The 13,692-nt window shown below is 46.5% G+C and overlaps 1 protein-coding gene across 1 annotated transcript; it reads left to right on the top strand.

Moving 5' to 3' along the window:
• The first annotated feature begins 1,160 nt into the window (after positions 1-1,160).
• On the top strand, positions 1,161-12,196 carry CCER2 (coiled-coil glutamate rich protein 2). Its single transcript, XM_063311848.1, has 6 exons — positions 1,161-1,238; positions 7,083-7,129; positions 8,457-8,550; positions 9,534-9,602; positions 10,200-11,038; positions 11,863-12,196. Exons 1-6 carry the CDS (start codon positions 1,193-1,195, stop codon positions 11,944-11,946), a joined length of 1,179 nt encoding a protein of 392 aa, XP_063167918.1. The 5' UTR covers positions 1,161-1,192; the 3' UTR covers positions 11,947-12,196.
• Positions 12,197-13,692: the final 1,496 nt, after the last annotated feature.

Here is a 13,692-nt window from a genome sequence, read left to right as displayed (position 1 = left end):
TGTCTCTTTGAATGGCTGAACAATTCCTCAGTGCTACGCATGCGCTTGACAATCTGGATGGGAGCCCCCTGCTGGCCATCCTTACTCATGACACTGTACTATTCTATACTATAGTATTACAGGTTACTTGTCTACTCCTAGTAGTATACTATTACTGGTCTAGAGTAACGTTTTGCCCTTGCTGACCCTGGCCTGACTGCAAATCCCCTCCCTCTCTGGCACCTCTTTGCATTCCAATATAGGCTCCGCTCCTATACACACTGCCTTTTTCACTAAGTGATAATTGAACTCTGTCGGAAAATGGGGCAGGGGGATCTTTCAAGGAAATTGTGCAGCCCAGTTCAATTGCCTCTCGTGTCATAAAAGTGTTCCAAGTTTCTGAGGTTAGAGAAGCACGTGCGCTCAGTCGTGTAGCCCAATGCCAAGGAGATTTACTCACATCCTTCTGAGTTTAGGCAGCGTTTCCAAATAGTTGCTGATGGACCACCGCTTTGGGCAGTAATTCTGTGTGCTAATTGAGTGGGGCAATGCCTCACTGAGTTTAATGCAACGGAGTCCATTCTAACCTCATGTGCCTAATATGCGTTGTGAGCTTGGGGTGCACTCAGCCTGAAAACATGGTGCACATTCCACCACCACCACCACCACCACCACCGTGCTTCACATCTTTCCTCCTCCCCTCCCTCATAGTTCTAGGGTTGTGTAAAATTACTCCCCCCCTCCAGTTGGAGGCACACACCATGCTTTGTGGGCAGTGCTAAATTTTTATTGTGAACTGCCCAGAGTCCCCCGTATGAGGGAGATGGGCGGTGATAAAAATATGATAAATAAAAATAAATAATGCATGAATTCTGCAACCCTTGGAAAGGGATTTTTTTTTAAATCGGGGTGTCTCATTAGCACAAGGTAAAGAGGCCACCCCCCAGCCCCCCAACCTTCTGTCGGGAGCAGGTGACATCACTTCCTTCCCAGCCTCCTGCTTAGCGTTCCTCCGCCCTTTCTCCAAAGTCTGAGATGTGGCGCTCTTCACGTTCACATGCAAATAAGCCCTTCAGCATCCAAGGACGTTCGCTCGCCCGCTGCAGCAGCAGCATTAGCAGCAGCAACCATCCTCTGCTCTGGGCTCTTCCCGTCTCTTGGTCTTGTCCACTCTTCGCGATTGCAGAGGACAGAGGGGCAACCTTCTCGGGCTATGCTTCCCCAAGGAGCCTCTTTTCTGCTCTTGTTCCTCTGCCAAGGTAAGTCGAGGGTGGTTGCAGCCTCCCACCAGCCCATCTGCCCTCCGTCCCGAGGGAGAAGCAAATACATTTTCCCCTGCTGTTCCATCCTCCAAAGTTCCACTTTTTTTTTCTTTCGATAGTGCTCTATTAAGCCCTTAAAGCAGCCTCACCGCGGCACAGCCCACCTACAGCTCAAGTTTCTTCTTTAACTTAAAATGCAGATAAGTGAAGTAGCTGTATATGCTCTGGTGATCTCCTGGGTTGGGGTGTTGAGTTCCAAAAGGATTTTGGAACCTTTCCTGCTGATTTTCCCCACTCCTACCTCCCCAGGAAGCTCGTGATTTTGCCTGAATGTAGCCAAACCGAAAAAGGTGCTGCCCAGAACTGATGGCCAGTCATTCTTCTGAGATCAGTTGTGCTTTTTTGCACTTGGAGGAAAGGGGTGTCTAACTTGCGAATTATTCTGTCAGTGATTAGAGTAAAATATACCTTATATCAGCTTGTTCCAATCTGTTTACCCTCCAACTGTGGGACTGCAAATCTTACAACCTTATAGGAGCTTATAGGAGTCCAATCTACTTGAAGGGCAGGATATTGAAGAAAGCCATACCAATTTGCTTCTTTCGTTCATTCAAACAAAAACAACAAAAATAATAATTCTGAATTGCTTTCAGGCTTGTTTATTATCATAACCACGGGCTTCTTTTTAAAATCTTTCTGCTGGAGTGATCCTCAGCTTCTGTCGGTCTCCCCATTTTTGAATGTGTTGCTTGCTCTCCCCCAGATGCGTTTTTTTTTTTTAAAAGTGCTCTCGTTTTTCCAAGCCACCCCTTTGCTCCGTTTTGATGGCTCGTTTTCAAAAGCGTGTCTTTTTAAAATGCCATGTGGAGTATGACAGTAACAAGCTGTTATATTTGTAGTAGTTCTTCCCGTTCAACCAGAACAACAATTCGTTTGGATTTCATCGGGTTTCGTCCTGAGGAAGGCAGAGTCATGCTCAGCCAGCGCTGCGCAAAGGATGGTCTTTGGAACTTGGACGGAGTTCCAACTCTTGGGGAGTTTCAGGACCACGGAGAGCGGCGCCCTGTCCCAAGAAGGCTGAGGCTTAAATGCTGTCCCTTTAGTGCAGGGATTCTAGCAAGGCAATTTTTACAGCACGCTGCCCCTCCCCTTTCCTGTTCCTGAAATGCTTGGATTGTGTTAATGGGCTATCTGCCTGGTTTCTGGCAACAAATCAGCTGCATTTTGTATTTTGAAACTTGGCCAAAAGGCTTGATGGAATTGTGGGCAATGTCGTGTACTGGTTAATTGTGGTGGGGAGAGGGGGCAGTATGGGGTACCAGCTGCTTGTGTGCACCCACCACTTTCAGATAGATTGCGTCCCATCCCAGTCATAACATTTTCTGAGACTAAATCAGGATTTCTAGGGAACAGATTAATTAAAAAAAAAGTAGAGTAATTGTTCCTCTGTCTTTTTTAAACAGTTGCCACTGTCTAAAACTAAAGTGTTTTGCTAAACACTTTAAACCTGCATATCGTAATAAAACAGAAAGGATGACCTTGTTTTGTATTTCCCTATTTCTGTTATGGGTGTTACTTAAATCATAAGGGGAACTAACTTTGCATTTTCAGGGTTTTTTTTTCCTGAAGCTTCCAGTGTGCCCTACTGGGCATTTCCTTCCCAAAAGCTGACAGTAATTAATTAATAAATGGCATTGTGGCAGAGGCTGACTGCCCAGATCTGGCCTCACCATCCTTGCTCTAAAGCGAACACTTGAAGACTGAGAGACCAAATGGGATTAGTTGACTTCACACCGTCTTGGATAAATAATTTGACTGCTACTTAGCTAATGCAATTTCTTTCACTGTACTGAACAACAGACGATACAGCTATTCATCCCAACTGGAAAATAGGTACCAACAACAGAAAGAATATTTCTTCATTCTTCAGTCCACATGGAATAGTCAATTAGAGCCTAAAGGAGCATTAGGTATGTTCACCGCCTTGAGTTATTTATAAAAAAATAATAAAGGCAGGATATAAATAAACAAACAAACAAACTGACAAAGGTGACCCCTAAGAACAGCCTTGTTCTGTCTGTGGTTTGTTCACCAGCTGAAATGAGTTGCAAATTAGCTCCTGGTTGAGGTCCATCACTATGCCTTTCGCAAAGCTTAAGGTGTCCCAAACTGCAATCACCTGCTTCCACCTTGCTCAAAAACTCTTATCACTGGAATTGACAACTGTATCCCAGGAAAAATTGTACTGGAAACCTGAACAGACACCTCCTACCTGCAGCCTGAGAAACTCAGACCTGTCTGCAGTCCCAAGCAACCTCTTCACAGGCTTTCAACCAGGATAGATACGCCCCTCGCTGGTATAACTGGGTCTCTGTAGAGGCAGAAGATGTTCTTCACCGTATTTGTATCCATGGCACACTAAGTTGTTTTGCATAGCACAGAACAGGCCTTTCAACAGATGCCAGATACCAAGAGAGCAGCCAGAGTAAAGGGAGTATTAACACCCCAGCCTCTCACACAAAGACAGTTCCCATCTGCTCCGCCTAAAAGATTTCAACACCCTAAAACTCACGATGTCATCTTGAATTGGATTCGTTTTCTCTACTCTTTAGGGATTGGCCTAGAATTTCTGGGCAAGCCTTCCTTTGAGAGAACTTGATGGAAAGTGTTTTGTCCAAGGAGATTTTGGCTAGTTAATGTGTGTGTGGAGCTGAACAAGTTGTTTAGCTTCATTATCTAATTCCCCAGCGGGACCACAATTTACTTCTCTCTCTGTCCTAGAGTTTACTTTAGCTTCTACCAGCTCTTTGCCATGCAGATACCTTACTTTACCTGTGCTTGAAACAATAGTCTAGACATATACACACTACCTATGCAACCTCAAGTTTTTTAAGTTGAACATACTCCCTACTCCTGGGAAAACATTAAAACTACCTGCTGTCTGGCACTCCCAAATTACAACTTTACTAGACTACATCTCAGAACATTTTAAATCTTATTCCTTCACGGCCTACCAACATGACCATCTTAAAAAGAGCAGGGCATCTCTTAATTGCCCATCAATCAATTGTGGGTATCTGAAGGGAGTCTTCCCAACAGTCCTCATTCATTTTCATGATGGACCACTGTTTTGCAAAATACGTGCCACGGTTTTCCCTCCAAGCAACTGGATTTGGGGATGGAAAAAGGGATTTGTTGGATGGTGGTTGTGTTTTAAAGATGAGATATCTTCTCCATTTGTCCCATTTCTTTCACCAGCTTAGTTCCTTCACTAAGTCCAGTTGGAAAGGATGGGTCACTTGAGAGTGAGATGTATGGAGCCATTGCCCTCTCCTCCTCCTCCTCCTCCTCCTCCTCCTCCTCTTTGGATGGTTGCCTCCTCTGACCCACAGAAGGTGATCATGCCAGGAATGGGTTGTCATGGTTAAAAAGTGATACTTAAGCCAAAGGTTACCTTACTTCTCTACTCTTTCTGACCAACCAGTCCTGAAGTTTTTTGTTTCTTTTTTGGAAAACTCGGAATACCAATAAAAATTCCGAGATGAAGATGTTTTTTTCTTCCTAGTCCTTGACTTAAAAAATAAATGTAATGACTGCGATGCTGTTTTTGGCAGTGAATTTCTTGGGCCAAATCAAAACTGTTGGGGGCTGACCTTCTGGAAGTTTAGACAATCAGCTCAGGGGATTAAAAGCAATGATTGGGGCCCCTGGCTGTCACCTCATTTTAATTCCTTGTTTTCAGTTTTGGCTCCAGCACTTTGCTTGGGAAATCATCATTCAAATTGGAAGCATAGGCCAGCGTTCAGCCAGCTGAAGGGACAATCACAGTGGTTAGAACTTAATGCTGTATGTGCAGCGGTTCCCCAGTTCCTACCTTCACATCGGCAACACTAAAACTGTTCCAAGTTCAGATTCCAAAGAGCTGAAAAATGTCAGGGAACTGACTCCGTGTAAAGCAGACACTTACATTCCTCTAATTTGGCATCCAGGCTGCAAGAGCTGAGATGCCCAAAGGTTATTTAGGAGACAGCAGTGCTGAGGAGCTCCTGGTTTTTCATCCAGGCTAGGACTGAGCTCTTAGCTGAATAAGGGCATAGAAAAAAACAGTTCCAGCCTCATCAAAAACAGTAAAGAGCAGGAACCAAGCAGAGCAGCATTTTGAGAAGAGATCAGGGCTAATTGGGGGTGGGGGGTGGGGAGGGAGGAAGCTGCCTCCACTACGTAATTGATGTTTTCTCTTCATTCTGGTTTTTTTTTTATTATTACTGTTGTGCAGTATCTAGCATTATGTAAGAGCCTTATGTAAGCAGGATTGGCACACCTGAAAAACTTCGTCCTGCTCTCTGTCTTCCTAAGCTAGTAGATTCTCATCTTTCTATGCCAGGGGACAGAGGAACCACTCCTGGAGATGATTAGCCCCATAATTACAACCTTCTCTGGCCCCGACCCCCTTTGGTGTCAGTGGATGCCACTCAGTCCTTGACAGTGGTTTATTTTAAAAGCCAACAGTGGATCTCTAAAGGGGACTACCAAGTGGGGTGGGGGGTGTCACACTTTTAACATTATTCACTGTTATCCCTACTGGAGATCAACTTTGCCTACAACCTGCCAATATGTCCTTTAACAGCAACTGAATGTCCCCAAATGCAGCAGCTGAAAGCATTTCCTGGGATGGAGATATAAAAATAGGGAAAGTTTAATCTGTCCCATTTTGGTGCTTTTTAGTGCTGCTGCTAAAAAGCCTAGGGAGGAAGGTCTGAAAAGAAAAGAGAAAGTTGGCAACTGAAAGTGGATGTGGAGTGGGAGGTTCCCATCATGGAGTTCCCATCCTGTTTTAAGTAAGAACTTGCTTTGGTTTTTCTGATACAAGAGAGCTACAGAACAAATGGGCTGTTTCTTTTTGTGAAGCCATTCAGCACAAGATGTACCTGGCTTAACAATTGGAGTGTCTCGCTGAGTCACAATGGAGATCCTTTTAAAGTCCCTGAACAGCTGTCTCTTCCCCCCACCAACAGATGCCATTCAATAGGCTGTGCTCTTGCCAGATTAAAAGATCAACGAACAGATGCCATTCAGTAGGCCACGGTCTTGCCAAATTGAAAGAAAAAGTGAGAGAGAAAAATACATATTGCATCATCTGGACAGGTACTCCACCATATGCCTCCATTAGGGCTGGTGAGAGTCTGGAGTTTGGATGCCGGGCAAAACGGACAAGACCGGCTTTTCAGAAATTGAGCCTCTTCCAAGTCTGCTTTTACTTTGTCCTTTAAAGGGCAGGCTCTTCAGGGAACAGAATTCTGCATGCATTCTCCTATGAAAAGCTATTTACGCTGACCAGGGTGGTTACACAATAAATCTAAATAAGACAATTCAAAAGCGGTTCAAGGTCAAACATAGCACCCTGGGAAAGCAGGTGCAAAGCCCCAGAAATCTATTCCATCTTTTGAGGGTTGCACCAAAGCAAGGGGTTTAGGAAGTGAGACTTGCTCTTTGAGTGAGATGGGCGGTGACAAAATTCAAAGTATAAATATATAAATAAAGCAATGTCACCCTGTCGGCCGAAAGTGCAAAACAAGGTACCTCTGTTGGGCTTGCTTAAAGGGAGCACAATCTTTTTGTCTGCTCCCCCCAACTAAATTTAGAAGCCCTAAATCCCACTTCTGCTTCAAGCAAAGGATCTCTCTCATGTTCCCATTTCACAGAGAGGAAAGCGAGATTAATATGAGGGCAGCCATGAGCACAAACCGGAGCAAGTCAATCAAGCACTGTACTTTGCTGCTGAAATCTAGGCATGTGTAAATATTTGGCAGACTATAATGTTTTCTCTTTTTTTTTTCCCAGCACTTTCGCTGCCCTTACCTACTCAGCTGTCAAAGGAAGATGAAAAGGTAATGGAAAAGGGAGAGGAGAGACAGTAGACAGTAGATATGGTGACCGCATAGATAGATTTCCTCCATGATAATCTGTCCCTAGCCTATTATTTCAAGTCTCTCAAGGGTGCCCCCATCACCACTGTAACTGAGTCCATCCACCTGGCTGCTGGTCATCCTCCTCTCTTTCCTGTGTGTGTGTGTGTGTGTGGCGAGGGAGAAAGAGAAGTCACCTATATCGTTAGAAGCAGACCAGAAAGCTAAAATGAAATGTTTGATGGAGGACTATCCTGTTCCTATGTTTTAGCAGGAGGTTAGAAAAGCTAGGACTGCAGCAGGCCAGATTTTCAGGAACTGGACTCAACTTTAGAGAGTGACCCATCACACAATGCCCCCTTGCGCTACAATGTGGTATGGTGAGTGTCAGAGGCAAGTAGTGTGCAATGCAGTGTGCAATGCAGCAAGGGAGAAGGGATTTATTCATTCATTTGCTCGGGCAACCGCCTAAGACATTCCAATCATTATCATTTCTGGAATGAGATATGGATAAATATTTACCCCTTTGATTTTATTCCCTTTCTCCATGCTGAGGACTAAGGCTGCAATTATTCCGAGTCTCTGTTTAACCAGGCCTTCAGGATAAAATGGGGGAAAAAAAACATGAATGTACAGGTAGTCCTTGACTTATGACCACAATTGGGACTGGCACTTCGGTTGCTAAGCAAGGCAGTTGTTAAGTGAGTCCAGCCCAATTTTACAGTCTTTTTTGCTGTGGTTGTTAAATGAATTACCGTGGTCAATAAGCAAATCTGGTTTCCCCCATTGACTTTGCTTGTCGGAAGCCAGCCGGGAAGGTTGCAAATGGTGATCACGTGACCCCAGAATGCTGCAACCATCGTAAGTGCGAGCCAGTTGCCAAGCGCCTGAATTTTGATCATGGGACTGCAGGGACACTGCGATGGTTGTAAATGCGAGGACCAGTTATAAGTCACTTTTTCCAGCGCTGTTGTAACTTCGAATGGTCGTTAAACAAATGGTCGTAAGTCGAGGACTACCTGTAAATTATAATGGAAGAGGAGCTGGGAGAGAATGAACTTTGTTGTGGTGGGGTTGGTAGGTCTGCAACAGGCAAAGCTTGTCCCATGATGTCAGGGTGTGTCTCCTTCGATTGTTGAACAGCTACAGAGCTTTTGAAGCTCCAGGAACTTCACTTGGGTGGGGAAGGAGTCAAGAGAAGGTCTCCATTCCACTGCTAGATTAGGACAAAAAGCTGGAAAAAGAGGCCCTTGACTTCTGAAATAGCTCCCACCACTAAACCCCTGCCTTCTTCTGGTTTTCCGGCCAGGTTATTAAGTGCATCTCCGAAATCCTAGCAGACACCCTTTCCAGTCCCAGCCCAATCCCAGTGACCAGCGAATGCATGAAGATCCTGAGGGAGGGTAAGTGGTGATTTGGGGTGAGCGGGTTTCTTTGCTTCTTTGCGAAAGAAACCGAACCATTTCAGTGGCGACGCTGGAGGAGGGAGCAAAGCTCAGAAGAGGTCTGGTAGCACCTTTTGAGACCAGCAAATTGGATTCAAAGGCAGCTGCTGCTCGTGAAAGCTTCTGCCTTGGATCCAATTTGCTCGTCTCAGAAGGTGCTACTGGACTCTTTCCGAATTATCTTGAGGCTCCGTGGACAGAGCAGGTCCCGCTCAATTCTCACCATGGATGAAATGCTTGCCTTGTTTGCTCCCGGCCAGAAGGTGACACCTGAATCTGGAAAGCAGCTCGGCCTTAATAGAGAAGGAGCGGCTGCCGTTCCTGGGCCTGATCCACCCTTCTCTTCTACCTGCTGCAGCAACGGCACCAGAACGTAAGGGCATTGCAGTAGTCATGCCTGGAAGCTTGGACTGTTCCCAAGTGAGGGTGCTGCGTGACTAACCCCCGAGGAGCGTATCCAGGAGGAAGCCTCAGAACCAGGAGCACCAAAGACGCCATGGACCTGTCCTATTAATGTGACCAAAATGGGGCAATTCTCAAACCAAGGGGGGAATAGCCCAAGGAATGGGATTGAATCAATCAGATTTCTATTTAAAAACTACATGAAATTCTTGCATGAAATCCTACACGATGGTGATGTAGGGACTAGGTCAAAAACTGTATTTGGTTTTGACTTAGTCCCATCATCACCACCATGAGGTGGAGCCTTCCTGCATACCACGCAAAAGCCAACTTGGACTTACCTTAATCAGGTGCTTAGAACTCCTATCACACCAGCCACACTTAATTTTAAAGGAATTGGTAGTCCAACGCCAAACATTCCTTGCGCTGGGTTTTTCTGCTCTCCAGTGTCTCCGACACTGCACGCGATGAGTCGCTTGCAGTGTGTGTGCACATGTGCATTTGTTACTCCGGGATTGTTAACACGAACTCCTTTTCAGATGAGAGAGTCCTCGCAATGCTTCATCATCAGCATCTGCTGACCGAGTTGGAGGAACTGGCCCATCAAGGTAAGCAGCTCACTTCTCGAATCCAGTCCCTTGCTAGGCGGAGGGTGAGGGCTGGGAGCCCTCTCAGGAGGCCATCTTGGGCACACACCTGCCTAGGTGTCTCGGGCGGGGGGGACTCAGAAGCTGCGGTTTGGACCACCACCTTTCTCCATCTGGGAAAGAACCAGCTGGAAGTTCCAATGGATAACTTTTTTTTTAAGGTGGTTGCCGGAGAAATGTGGGCCCCTTGAAATGGAGTTTCTGACACTTTTGCATTTTGGGAAAGCAAAGGAGAGATATGCAACCCTTCTTGCCAAGCATTCAAAAATGGGCAGGTTGGCAGTGATGCTTCTTCTAACGGTCATCCCCAATGGCATGGGCCTTGGCGTGTATTTGAGCATGCCCCTTAAGGGCACCAGGGCTGTTTGAGATCATGTTGTGAAACTGCCATGCCGAAACAGCAACTGGACTTGGGCAGGGGGGAGATCTGCTAGCAGGTGCAAACGTGGCACAGGTTTTCAGAGGGAGAACATTTGTTTCCTTCTGGGGACATATTTTGCTCCTTCTCCCAAAATGCATTCTTCTGCTTTCTGTCAATTTCTTCCATTCATTTCCCAGAGAATGCAAAGCACCGCATAGAGCAGGAAGGTGACCACAATGCTTGGGGAGAAGAGCAGCAAGGAGAAATCAAGACGAGGGAGGAGCCTGCCCAGCACACAGAAGCTGCCCCTGAGGAGGTGGAAGAGCACGCTGGCAAAAGGGAAAAAGAGGAGGAGGAGGAGGAGGAGATGAAGAAGTATGAGAAAACTAAAAACACAAGAGAGAAAATCAAGGCCTCCCAAGGGGAGGATCTTCGGGAGGCTTTGGAGGAACAGGCTGAAGAGGAGCAGCAGGAGGAGAAAGAAATAAAGAAGAGGAGTTCCTCAGAGACGTGGTCTTCAAAGGAATATTTTGGCCACGTCAAGAGGAGAGGTCCTAGGCAGCCCAAAATCAGAAAGGGAATGCTGCAGGGAGATGAAGAAGGCCGGAAGAGACACGAAATGGCCAAGAGACGCTTTAGGCTGGATGAGGAAGAGGAGGACGACACCTCAGAAGAGGAGCCAAAGAAATACCATCATGGAGGATACGGTGATCATGAGAAGTGGGAGGGAGAGGAGGAAAGATCTGATATGGCTAAAAGAGTGGCTGAGAAGGCTAGCGATGAGGAGACAGCTCAGTTTGAAGAGGAGAAAGGTCTCAAAACCTCCAACTCCAAGGCCCACCTCCATAAAGGCCAGAAGCCATGGCAGGAAGAGGAGGAGGAGGAGAACCACAGTAAGATGAGACATGGCCACCACCATAAACCAGTTGGCCTGGACCTCAGGAAGAGACATTGGAAGGATGAAGTTTATCTGAACGGCAGACACCACGCTCCTGAGGAGGAGGAGGAGGAGGACAAGGAAGCCAGCCAGAGTGAGGTCAGTGTCAAGACAGAGTCACTTTGCAGGACCTATCAGGGAGTTTGACGGAAAAAAACAACCACCTTCAGTTTTGATGGCTTCTGCTTTCAAAAGCTAAGGAGGGAGAAGGGGGAATTTGTACGTAGCTGAGAATATAGGGAGGAGGGTGAAGATCTAGGCAGGAGGTGAAGAACTAGGCTCCTAAAAAGTTATGTGTTTTCTCCTAAATATGGATACTTTAGGAGCTAATTGCCAAAGCTCTTTTGTCCTCATCACCATCTGTGATGGCAGATATCCATCGTAGGTTACAAGGCCTGGTCAAGTGACTGTGTAAACAGGAATTTATGTAAAGGCCAAATTGGATCCCAGCAGCAACAATCTGGCCCTTGATCAATTGCTCTCGAGCTGACTGCCTTCGAGAAAGTACAATCAATATGATGGCACTAGCATAGGGAGTCGAGTTCGCTCTCGGAGCGAATTATTGCAAATTTCTGGGAGTGACCCGTTTGTGGGGAGAAGGGCCAGTTCTCAGAGTTTAACTAGGCTATCCTTTGAACCTCAAGGAGGCTTATTTCTTGCTAGGCAGCATCCTGGCACTGCCTTCTTCCAAGTTTTCTTACAATGCCCTTCACCCTCCAAAAACATTTCCCCCCCGTTTGGAAAAGGTGGGCCAGCCTTAAATGTCTCGGCGACAATCCATCCCGGCTGGGGGGTTTTAACTCTGCGCATCCGGAGGACATCCAGGATGGAGACAACTGAAATCAGGCACATGCTGGGTTGCCCTCTCTCTCTTTTTTTTTTTTTTACAAAATTATTTTCTTGGACGCTGTTTTTCTCTTTAGGCTCAGGAGCTGGACAAACTGGAAGAGATTGAACGGGAGTTGAAGTGGGCTGCTGACAAGCTAGAAGAACTGAAGAGGGGGTAAATCCTTCAGCCATCTCAGGAGCTGGGGAGGGAAGGAAACATCAAAGGCACCGCAGCTCTCTATTAACTAGCCTTCTATCACCCCCCCCTTCTCTATAACCCCTCTATTCAGCTTGGCTTTCGACTGTTAATGAAGTTTTCCCTTGCTTACAATAATAATAAATAGCCACCTGGCCAGCATTTTGCCTCAAAGCAGGGAGTCCCTTACTTCCCGTGTAAAGTGCTTCATCTGGCCACAGGGGACTGTTCTAGGAACACTTTGTGCCAGGCCTGTTTTCTCATTGGCTACTGTTCTCAGATCTCTGCTTGCGACCCCCAGAATACTTTTGGTCATCTCCTAAAAGCTTTTTGCTAGACACCTGTTCCATTCTGCATTGTCTTGTAGGGGCAAGGCTGGCTGGGGAATTCTGGGAGTTGAAGTCCACACACCTTAAAGTGGCCAAGTGTGGAAAAACACTGGGCTAAACAGGGCTTCCCATCACCCCAAATTTCCATCAGAAAGGAGGTGACCTGTTGCACCCCTGTATTTGCTGTTGTAAGCTTGCCTTTTTCCTAACAACCTCTGCAGTAATTCTGCTGCCCCAGTACGTCGGGTGTATTTGCATCCACACACACTAACCAAAATAGTTACCCAAGGGAACGCTTCCTGTATCCTGCGTGGGCTAGCTGTGTCTCCGAGCCCTACAAGACAGCCATTCTGTCGTGGCCACGCATCCACTGGACCCACTCCTCTTCCTGCAGCTGATCTTGGAGGAGAGAGTTCCTTTCTGCTTCTACTCCTACCCACCTGTGAGCGATGGACCCCTGCCTCCCACTTTGATTCAAAAGCACAAGCGCACCTCAGCCATGGGAAATCTGGGAATCGGGCACCTTCCCCTCCCGATAAATCCACGCTGAGCCCAAGATAGTGCTGGGATAGGAGTTTAACTCTCCTATCCCCCCCTTGTTTATCCCGAGTGCTTTGACCTTCTTTCCCGATCTGCTAATTGGAGGGCTCCCATCCCAATCTTCCACCTCTTTGCCCTAACTGAACCGGCCTCTTTCTGAATCGGCGCAAAGGCAGTTTGGGGAGGCTGAGCAGAGCATGGACTCCTCACAGAGCTGTGCGCCTCTGTGGTGTTAAGCTTTCTACAATGCAGATGGGGTTTGCTTTAAGCATTGGGGTCCAGTCAACTTAAAATCACATTCCAGAGAATTAAAGTGGAGAACTTCTTCGGTGACTGCGTATGGCTTGCAACTGACCCTTAAAAAGGAGAAAGCTGTTTCCTCAATCAAGCACCTTTTTCCTGACTTCAATGCTACTTGCTATTTAAAAGGGAAAAGAAAAATATGACAAGGGTGGAATTTCTAATTAAAGGGGCTCTGGAGGGGAGAAACTAAGGAGGCCGCTCTCCAGTTGAATGGGCAGAAATTTATGGGGGAGACTTTACATCTTGGTCATAGGAGGCGGCTGTAATTCAGGGTTCCTCGACCTTGGCAACTCTAAGCTGTGCGGACTTCAACTCCCAGAATTAATGACTGCCACAAAAAAGGTCATAGATCGGGCTGGATTCGCTTAATGACCACTTTGCTTAGCAACTGAAATTCCAGTCCCAACTGTGGTTGTTAAGCGAGGACTACTTGTATCAGACACACACAGATAAAGCTCAAGCCTTCTTCAAGCTGAGCTCAGCCTCTGGTGAGTACATGGATACATTCAAGCAGTCTTCTCGGCTGGGACGTGGTTATCACTTGGGACTTTTTGTTT

The sequence above is a fragment of the Candoia aspera genome, chromosome 10 (genome assembly GCF_035149785.1).
Source record: "Candoia aspera isolate rCanAsp1 chromosome 10, rCanAsp1.hap2, whole genome shotgun sequence".
Classification (NCBI taxonomy): Eukaryota; Metazoa; Chordata; class Lepidosauria; order Squamata; family Boidae; genus Candoia; species Candoia aspera.
The sequence above is the reverse complement of the archived record's forward strand: the minus strand, read 5'-3'. Positions and strand labels throughout refer to the sequence as shown.

What these genes read in the sequence shown, in the direction of transcription:
- CCER2 (XM_063311848.1), top strand. Translation starts at nt 1,193, where the DNA reads ATGCTTCCCCAAGGAGCCTCTTTTCTGCTCTTGTTCCTCTGCCAAG. An exon ending in TGTCAAAGGAAGATGAAAAG is followed by an intron (nt 7,130 to 8,456) that starts GTAATGGAAAAG and finishes TTTTCCGGCCAG; the next exon opens with GTTATTAAGTGCATCTCCGA. An exon ending in CATGAAGATCCTGAGGGAGG is followed by an intron (nt 8,551 to 9,533) that starts GTAAGTGGTGAT and finishes ACTCCTTTTCAG; the next exon opens with ATGAGAGAGTCCTCGCAATG.